Source organism: Tachysurus fulvidraco, chromosome 16 (genome assembly GCF_022655615.1).
Source record: "Tachysurus fulvidraco isolate hzauxx_2018 chromosome 16, HZAU_PFXX_2.0, whole genome shotgun sequence".
Taxonomy (NCBI): Eukaryota; Metazoa; Chordata; class Actinopteri; order Siluriformes; family Bagridae; genus Tachysurus; species Tachysurus fulvidraco.
The window spans coordinates 16,968,471-16,978,505 of record NC_062533.1 but is presented as its reverse complement, the minus strand read 5'-3'; the positions used below and the strand labels follow the sequence as shown (position 1 = coordinate 16,978,505).

Genomic DNA, 10,035 nt, shown 5'->3' with positions numbered 1-10,035 from the left:
TGCAGGAAAGGACAGCAAGGACACGGAGACCAGCACAGCTCAGATCGGATCACTTGTCGGCTCGGCTCGAACCCTCCGCCCTACAGGAACCCTGGAGCGAAGAGATAAGGAGAAGGGCGCTGTAATTTTATACAGGAAAAGCAGGAAATGTGACAGTTTCCCTGTAGGATAAACAGAGTAAGGCAGTAAGGCTGGCCTTGGAGGGGATCCTGTGGAATACAGGGAGGAGGAGGAGGAGGAGATAAAAAAAGATAGAGAGAGAGAGAGAGAGAGAGAGAGAGAGAGAGAGAGAGAGAGAGAGAGAGAGAGAGAGAGAGAGAGAGAGAGAGAGATTGTAGAAGGAATCATCTGGAGGTTGGATGCTGAAAGATTGAAGGAGCTGGAGGTCTAGAGTGACTGTGCATCTCGGCTGTGTTCTCCTGGGTCAGTCCAGACGGAGCGATGGCCGATAACAGCACACATCCCATCCTGGAAATCCTTCAGTCCTTCAGCACGAGTAAGACGTCTCTTACCTCGGTCTATCTCTCTCTGTTGTTAAGTACTAGACAGTTTCAGGGCAGCACACAGAACTGTTTTCAGAAGATCCAGAAAAATCAGATTAGCTGGGAATTTTTACTCCGGCAGAGCCGAGGTATTTTTCCGTTCTCAGATGAGGTATTTTTCCGTTCTTTCTTTATAACTTGAGCAGAGAGAAACTGTTAGATTTCTCTCTAGGTTTTTTTTCATCTGTCTGGGCTGTGAGCCATTGTAGGACTGCTCAAGCAAAAGTTTGCATACCCTTACTCCAAAATAAAGGGATTTAATGTGAGTTGGTTTATCCTAGATAACTGAAATGTATTGAAACGAATGTGAAATGAATAAAAGTCTGAGGACTGTTTCATGTGTCCTGCTGTATGGTTTGGACTTTAAATCTTTCACTCGGTTTTATTTATACATCGTGAGCTCTCAGAAGATCTCAGAAATCTATAGACTACTACTACTACTACTACTACTACTACAAATAATAATAATAATAATACGGTGGCTTAGTGGGACACGGGGACACGGTGGCTTAGTGGTTAGCACGTTCGCTTCACACCTCCAGGGTCGGGGTTCGATTTCCGCCTTGTGTGTGTGGAGTTTGCATGTTCTCCCCGCGCCTCGGGGGTTTCCTCCGGGTACTCCGGTTTCCTCCCCCGGTCCAAAGACATGCATGGTAGGTTGATTGGCATCTCTGGAAAATTGTCCGTAGTGTGTGTGTGTGTGCCCTGTGATGGGTTGGCACTCCGTCCAGGGTGTATCCTGCCTCGATGCCCGATGACGCCTGAGATAGACACAGGCTCCCCGTGACCCGAGGTAGTTCGGATAAAGTGGTAGAAAATGAGTGAGTGAGAATAATAATAATAATAATAATAATAATAATATAAAGCTAAGAAGGTTTATTTAGGTTATTTTGGGTTTTTAAGTATTTTCAAAACAGAAATACAAAAATACACAAAAGTTGGACATAAAATTCGTCTTAATCATATTTACACATCAAAGACAGATTAGTTTAAACCCTGTATACTGTGTATCGTATTAAATTCTATCATGTATTCTATCGTGTATCTCTATTTTTTACTGTCATCTGTTTTTATTCTGTCTGTCATTGTCATTTTTTGGACATTTTTGTTCTGTCTTTTTGTCCAGCTGTGACTAACCTGCTTTTAAAAAAGTTAAATAATTAAACAAACCAATAAAACCCTAATTCCAACATCCCCAGTACATTTTTATTTTAAATGCTTTGTGTTAAAACGTTCAGCTCGGCAGCTCCCAGTAGTAATAGTGCTAAAATTTACAAAGCCCGATGTAACGCCGTGACCCCCCGCGTCAACTTCATTAACGTGCTACGGCTTCCGACGTAATGAGCAACAAAATTGCCTCAATGCCACAAACTCCTCATTAGCCGTCTAAAAGCTGGGTTATATCTGCCTGAGCCAAACAGCTCAGCCAAGCGGAACATCACAGCAAGACTCCTAACTGCCTAACTTAGGAAAGAAAGAAGGAGAAAAGAGAAAAACAGAAGAAACCTCAGCGTTTGTTTTCTTTTTTCGTTGTCATCTCTGGCTTGTTCATCAGCAGCTTGCGAGATGGCGGAGTTGACGGGCTGTGAAATGTAATGCAATAGGACATGAAGAAAATAAAAAGGATGAATACACTGATGATGATGAGTGAAAACAAATGGCAAGGATTGAATACACGCTCAGTTTATACGGTAACAACCAGCAGAGGCCCTGAGACACTAAAGTAAACTCAACACACTGAATACTATTTTATTAATAAATTCATTAAATAAAAAAAAAACAATGTTTGAGGTAACATGATACGCTGTCTCATAAGACCTTCTCCAACTAGCCGAGCTCTCGTCTACACCTCCAGCTTAATCTATTCATCTCTTTCTCCGGTGTTCTCCATATGGTAAAACATTTAGTTTTAAAGACACAATACTATAAATTCATTAACAATTCATTATGTTTAAGTGTTATGTTTAATACTGCCATCTATATTTCCGCCTGGATTTAATACTGCCCCTAAAATTGAGAAATATCAGAACACCATGCTTAAATGTCTTCAAAAGAAAGACATGTCCTTGTATTATTTTGTCTTGACGGTCATTTTTCCTTCCTCTTATCAGGAGACGTGATCCTTGCTTTCTGTTTGTCCGTGGTGGTAGGACTCCTGCTGGGAGCTTTGGTGTACGTGATCCTCACGTGGATGGCGCGTCGTCGAGCGTCTGCCACCATCACCCTCATGCCGTCACCGCGCTCGTCCGGCCGCCCGTCGTCCCCACGTACTCGCCCGCTTGCCTTCAGCCGTCAGAACAGTGCCTATGACCGGCGTAGCAACAACAGCCTGGCCAGCGCCGCATACTCCTTCCATCGGCAAACCTCGGCTTCACCCATCGATCACAGCGACCTGCTGGGTCGCAAGGACAGCTTCAGGGCCTCTACTTTCCACCCACTTATCCAGTGCAGCCAGATCGCCCGCGAGGCCGAGGAAGGAAACCACGGCACCCTGTCCAGCAGCCCCGTAGGCACCGGAACTAACAGCACTGCCAGCTCCATGGTCACTCCACCAAGGCACAGACCTAGACCGAATTCCTTCTGGGGCAACAGCAGTCTGGGAGGCATCAGTGTCACACAGACCCCACCGCCGGCGTATAACAGCATCATACGGGCCTATCAGGAGACCTGCACATGAAGGATGAGGATAGAACTCCCCCTGGTGGAGAAGGAAGTACATAGACCCGGGGATGATCAGAGACTTGGCGATCTCTTGTTGAATTAGGAGCAGTTTTATTTACAATGCACAGTGTGAAAACAAAACTGTCATTTTTATTACTGTCATTGAAATAAACAGAGCGAGAGAGAGAGAGAGAGAGCGAGAGCGAGAGCGAGAGAGAGAGAGAGAGAGAGAGAGAGAGAGAGAGAGAGAGAATGAATAATTACTGACACTTAAACTGGACAAGCCACTTTTACACAGCATCAGTCACGCTCGCTACCTGACTGTATCATGAGTGTCACAACTGAACGCTGATGAAAAATATGTCTATTCTCAGTATGTTTTACTGACATCATTAGTAAATAAAATGATTTAGACATGACTGTGTATTCATAGTTTATTAACCGATTCAACTTTAGGGGAAAATCCACAATGAATGATAAGCATTTTAATCTTTATAAAAAAAAAAACACATCAGAGATTTCAAGTTTGCGTTTGCATTTAACACTCATTGCATCTCTACCGAAAGAGTGTGATGCAGCGGCGCTTTAGTCCTTCACATTCTGGTTTTGCGCCAATGACTGCACTATGTCTCGTTAGCATGTAGTTAGGCATGTAGTTTTAGGAGCTAACAGCAAAACCTAAAAGTATACCTTAAGCTGCTGAGATCATCATAATGTATAAATGTCAACGTAACTGCACTGGCAATAACAACAGGATTTTATAATCCTTTTTGTAAAAGTCGCTCTTTTTTGTCCTGATATATTATTTTTTACATTAACTTCATACCGGTGGACTCAAGCTAAAACTTTTATCCTTCATTTACCTGGGATTTTTCTAGGTATAAGCAGTCACTTATGGCCTCCACACCACTAGGGGGCTACATATGAATTCTAAGAGATAAGTGTTAAGAGATAATAAGCTTGTGAATATTAACAATGGGGGGGGGCACGGTGGCTTAGTGGTTAGCACGTTCACCTCACACCTCCAGTGTTGGGGGTTCGATTCCCGCCTCCGCCTTGTGTGTGTGGAGTTTGCATGTTCTCCCCGTGCCTCGGGGGTTTCCTCCGGGTACTCCGGTTTTACTCCCCCGGTCCAAAGACATGCATGGTAGGTTGATTGGCATCTCTGGAAAATTGTCCATAGTGTGTGTGTGTGAGTGAATGAGAGTGTGTGTGCCCTGCGATGGGTTGGCACTCTGTCCACACTCGTCCAGGGTGTATCCTGCCTCGATGCAAGATGACGCCTGAGATAGGCACAGGCTCCCCGTGACCCGAGAAGTTCGGATAAGCGGTAGAAAATGAATGAATGAATGAATGAATATTAACAATGAAGCTCAAAGGTTCTCCATGAGGTCTGCAGTTCGAGGCGTATGATCATTTAGGATCCAGCTTTGGTCACCTGAATTTAGACCCAAGCATGTGGTATGTTTTTACAGCTGGTCAAACAAACAAAACACTCAATTAGTCCATGGTGAACACAGCACGTTAATGAAGTGGACTCGTACGTCAACATTTTTGGAAGGTACACTGTTAAAGTGCCTTTCTTACATCCTCACAGTGATCGGATGTTCCTCGCTGCACTGCCTGGATTTCCCGTATCCCTGAGGAAGGACTTCATGTACCGTGACCTGCAACAGCTGCAACATGACATCATTACTAACTTTGAGATGAATCTCAAACCTTTCAGTACTTTACTACACAAAGTACTGAAACGTTCACCAGAACACTCAAACCCTCTGCCTCCAGTTATGTGGATTCTGGTAACTGCTCAAGATAATTTGCTCGTATAGGAAAATGATCCACACCGGAGAGGGTTTTTAATTTGTTATTCCTTTTATACCACAGTAATTTGCCGACGATTACACATTTTAAATCATTACAGGTCCAAAATGTCATTTTTTTAACTATTTGTTATTACATTTAATCTTGTGGCGCATCTAAGAGACAACTAATAGCATGATGACAGTGGAATATTTCCCTCAGATATAGCAGTTATCACTAAGATAAGACAAAAAAGTGAGAAACTGTGACGACAATTTTATGGAGTTTTGGGGGTGTCACCACATGCAAATGAGCTTTGTTAAGAACGTGCTTAGTATGTAAGTAGTAATAAAATCGTATGTTACTTTTACTACTTGTGTTCATACCTGTTACCTACACAAAATATAGCATTTAAAATACAAATATGTTTTAAGAAATATGTTTGTTACTGTAGTTATCAATGAAGCTAGCTGTTTATTTTGTATACCAAACTAGCTAAACCAGCTGTTAGCAACCAAAAGTTACTGAATAATAATAATATATGTTAGTATTATATATGTAATTATAGTGTAAATGTGAAATTTTAATTATTAAACTAGTGATAACTCGCTTCTTTACTTGTACATGGATCGAGCTGATCCGAATTTTTGGAGGGAGCTCAAACTCCGTGTTTCTCAGAGAGAGAGAGAGAGAGAGAGAGAGAGAGAGAGAGAGAGAGAGAGAGAGAGAGAGAGAGAGAAAGAAAATAGAGAGAGAGAGAGAGAGAGAGAGAGAGAGAGAGAGAGAGAGAGAGAGAGAGAGAGAGAGAGAGCATGTTTTCCTCATCTAATAAGATTGTAAGTACCACAAGATGGCGCCGTGTGTGGAACAGTATCGTAAATACGGTACTTTAGTGTGAAGTCATACTCCAATGTTTACGGTAATTGCGTAGCTCAATATGCCGGACGTTTCCTGTTTATTTTGGGCTTTAACTGCAGCTTTCTTAGATGAACTCTGGGAACAGATTTTTCCCATTTCAGTAAATTATTCCCAGCATTTATAATTCTATAAATCAAGGTAAATGATTTGTCTTGTTGCATATATACCGTCGTTAGAGCTATTTTGCTAGCGCTAACGTGCGGTGACATTTTAGCGTTTTTACAAATTATATATTTATATTTTATATAACAGTATTATTACGCGATCAAATGAACAGCTACATTTTAAGTTTTATCGCTCAACTAACTCTAGAATTATATTATTCCTTATTATCTTACGGTCGAATATCAAAAACCTCTTTACTTTATATGAAGTGCACTTGAAGCCGTTCAGTTATCCTTTATAATAGTGACCCTATGTAGGGAGTTGGGAGCCATTTGGAACGCAACCCTACGGTTTGCACTGACAGTGTACGTACAACTATGTCTGTTATTTATTAAATCTGTTTCTTTTATGCATCCTGTAAGCCTTTAATGATCATTCTAGAGCTTTATATATCATAATATTTGCATTAAAACAATAAATAAATAAGCTACATGAGTTTAAAGGGTCATGCATGTGTCTCCAGTGCTGTCCTTGACCTCTGGCACAGCAGATTTAGTGTTTATTGTGAATATAACTTTAACTAAAGAATCTTAGAAGGTTGATTTTATATATATATATATATATATATATATATATATATATATATATATATATATATGAGAGAGAGAGAGAGATCCCTTATAGTAGACCCTAGGAGCCAATTGGTACGCAACCCAACGGGATGAGCTTTATATATCATAATGTTTTATATATCATAATATTTGCATAAAAAAATAAATAAATAAATAAATCTATATGAGTTTAAAGGGTCATGCATGTGTCTCCAGTGCTATCCTTGACCTCTGGCACAGCAGATTTAGTGTTTTATTGTGAATATAACTTAACTAAAAACCTTAGAAGGTTGAATAATCAGTGATGTTATTTTCCAGATGTCAGTCACCGCCTTACGCCTGATCCCATGTCGGAGGCTGAGCTCAACAGGTCCAGGCCTGAAGAAAGTCATCCCATGGAAAGTCTATGGTGTGTTTTCACGTACATAAACGTATCATCATCATCATCATCATCATTGTTGTTGTAACATAACAATGTCAAAAATGTTGCTTCCACTTTTCAGTTATTAGAGAACATTCATTTTGCTTCGTCTTCTTTATCGTATTTTGTCTTGGGGTGTGCAAACTTTTGCACACAGCCGTATCTTTGGGCTGGTGTTCATTATACTGATCTCTATTTATTTTTTGTTTACAGGCAAAATTGCTAAACTAACCGGTGCTATTATACTGGGGTAGGTTTTATACTTTCTACTACTACTCTGACTTTAAAAAAGGATTTAGTACAGCGAACATCCTGTACTTATACTTTATACATGTCTTATACGTAAGCTTGTTCCTGTACACAGAAAACACTATCATTATATATTAATTATACAGGACAATACATAAAGTAGTACATATTAATTGAGGAATAAAGTTTTATATATATAAAAAAATTATTAGAGTAGCGTTACTCTGTATTAAAAAATAATTCTAACAGTAATTCATTTCTTTTTATCATTTAAAAGCCTTTTATAACTAAAATCGCATTTAATCACTTACATTATATATTTTATATCTAAAGCCTTGTCATATAGCAGTCTTTATACAGTGGCAAGAAAGCTGAACCAAGAACATAAAATGTGCCAGAATTCTGTGAAATCGGGCTTTCGTCGAGTCTCTTCGCTCCCTGTAACAGACCGACACTGTGTCTTTCCGCACAGCGGCTGCGTTTTCATCACGTACGAGGTCATCACGCTAAACCAGGCGGTCACCGTCGACACTCAGGCGATTCTCCAAGAAAAACAGAAGTCTTATATCTACCTAACCCCCATCACTAAGGTAGAACAGGAGACCCTTGGCACCAGTACGTTTCTGTTTTTATCGCTGTCGTAACATGTCGATCACTGATAGCCTGATTAAAAAAAATAATAATTTTTTTCACACTGAGGCACAGGATCATTTCATCTGTTAATATTCTACTTCTTTATTGGTTCAGAAACACATGCATCAGTCAGTAACACATCGACGTCCTTTTGATGCGTTTCACTGTGTGTGGTTGTGTGTTAGACGAATAACGTTTTTAATTTTGATTTGAAATTGATTTGATTTCCTCAGATCTTACTTATAAAGCAAGGAAGGAGCTTCATATAGCGGCCAGAAAACTGATCGAAATTTCATCACGAGTCCTTCACCGTCCCCTGGATGGTAAGGCGCTTTATTCTGAGCTCTGGGCATTGCATGGTTTTAATAGCGTAATATATGGTTGTTTTTCCTCTGGAACACTGGTTACTATTTTGTGACACTCTGCCTGGACAGAAGAACAGCACCAAGTCTGATCTTTAACAGGATTAGAGACGGTTGTAGAGAACCTCAGTCCAATCATCTCTTTGGTATTTTTAGGTTTGTGCATGTGCATGACGTGTAGCTTTTTTCGATTCACAGGATTTCAGCAGGGAAATGGTGACTTGAATATATATATTTATTTATTTCAGCAGATTGAAAGCTTTGTCTATGACTGATACTCCTGGTAGAGGCAACCTGGAGGATCTACTGAGCTGAAATCTGTTGGTACTTACTTGGCAAGAATACAGACTCTCTCTTTGTGTTTGTGTGTGTGTGTGTGTGTGTGTGTGTGTGTGTGTGTGTGTGTGTGTGTGTGTGTGTGTGTTAGAGCACCTAAGCCATCTGGATGCAGATCCTCATGAGTTGGATCTGTGGATGTTGCTGAAGAGAACCGGATCCACCAGTCGGCAGGAGCGCCTGCAGGCCGTACACAACCTGGCACACAGACACTGGCAGGGTGAGAGAGAGGAGAGGAGGAATGGGGGAGAGGGGGGGAGAGGAAGGGGGAGAGAGAGAGAGATGAAGGGGGAGAGAGAGGGGGGATGAGAGAGAGGAACGGAGGGGGGGGAGAGAAAGAGGAAGGGGGAGAGAGAGGGAGGGAGAGAGGGAGAGAGGGAGGGAGGAAGGGGAGGGGAAGAGGAGGGAGGAAGGGGGAGAGAGAGAGAGAGAGAGAGGGAGGAAGGGGGAAAACAGAGAGAATGAAAGAAAAACGTGTTATGAAGTTTACCTCCAGCTCTTAAATCTCTCCATCTACTGCATCTTTAGCGTATCTGATGACCACAGACACAAATGTGGTTCCTGCATTAAGAAAAGCACCAAACTCACATTAGAATATTTCCCATCCCACGCTCTCATAATGTCACACTGAGCTTTCAGTAAGGAGTCTATCTCTGTAACACTGGGTGTGAAACGGGAACATAGCCTGGATGGAGCATGCGATGGAGATCGGAGCAAATAGCAAACTAATGAACTAAATAATGAACTAAACTAATAAACGAATGAATAAACGTAAAGCAGACGTGCCTCGGCCTAGACGATTCATTCGGTACGTTTTAAATAAGAAACTTCCGTAACATCCCCGATGGTATATCAGACTTTTCACAAACAAAGTAGACCTTTTGAGTTCATCTCCATTGTTAGTTTTACTTACTAACTATTTATTAAACTATAACTATAATAAATTATGTTATTATGTAAAAAATGCTGAACAAAAATACACAACAAAAAATATACGGGTTTTTTTTCGGTCTAGAGAAACATGTCGGTGTTTGTTTAATTGTTTATATGCAAATGTAGATTGAAAAAAAAGATTGAAAGATTAACAAATAGAAACAATAGCAGTTATAAGATGTAGTGACCTGATTACTGTATGTAGTCTCCATTAACTCTTTGTGCTCATGTTTCTGCTTTGGTTTCTGATTGGCCGGCTGACCTGTCAATCACAGATTACCAGTACCAGACAGCGGCTCAGTCTATAGACCAGCGCACGGCCATAGGTCTGGCTCGGACTCCGAACGTAGACCTGCGATTCTTTCTTCCTCCACCCACGCTGCCTAAACTGGAAGACGTGAGTGTGTAGATCTGTGACGTGTGTGTGTGTGTGTGTTGTATTCTGCTACGTTATGTGACATCAT

General features: G+C 41.0%; 2 protein-coding genes across 5 annotated transcripts in view; both read left to right on the top strand.

Annotated features, from left to right (window-relative positions):
* The first annotated feature begins 308 nt into the window (after positions 1 to 308).
* myct1a (myc target 1a) lies at positions 309 to 3,622 on the top strand. 2 transcript variants are annotated; one of them, XM_027158915.2, is made up of 2 exons: positions 309 to 496; positions 2,693 to 3,622. In XM_027158915.2, exons 1-2 carry the CDS (start codon positions 442 to 444, stop codon positions 3,217 to 3,219), a joined length of 582 nt encoding a protein of 193 aa, XP_027014716.1. In that variant the 5' UTR covers positions 309 to 441; the 3' UTR covers positions 3,220 to 3,622. The 2 variants fall into 2 exon arrangements, with proteins under 2 accessions (XP_027014716.1, XP_027014715.1); XM_027158914.2 differs by having other exon boundaries at positions 312 to 496; positions 2,654 to 3,622.
* An 848-nt stretch (positions 3,623 to 4,470) lies between these two features.
* serac1 (serine active site containing 1) overlaps positions 4,471 to 10,035 on the top strand; it is an 11,834-nt gene continuing 6,269 nt past the window's right edge. Inside the window, exons 1-7 of one of the 3 annotated variants that reach the window (XM_047801947.1) lie at positions 4,471 to 5,341; positions 6,956 to 7,046; positions 7,272 to 7,308; positions 7,780 to 7,922; positions 8,174 to 8,263; positions 8,730 to 8,858; positions 9,847 to 9,968. In XM_047801947.1, coding sequence (XP_047657903.1) covers positions 6,956 to 7,046; positions 7,272 to 7,308; positions 7,780 to 7,922; positions 8,174 to 8,263; positions 8,730 to 8,858; positions 9,847 to 9,968 — 612 coding nt within the window. In that variant the 5' untranslated portion in view covers positions 4,471 to 5,341. The other 2 variants (XM_047801945.1, XM_047801946.1) reach the window with 2 other exon arrangements.

Excerpts from the sequence above, each read along its gene's own strand:
- myct1a (XM_027158914.2), top strand. The coding sequence starts at position 442 with ATGGCCGATAACAGCACACATCCCATCCTGGAAATCCTTCAGTCCTTC. Across the intron at positions 497-2,653 it reads CCTTCAGTCCTTCAGCACGA|GAGACGTGATCCTTGCTTTC; the intron begins GTAAGACGTCTC and ends TCCTCTTATCAG.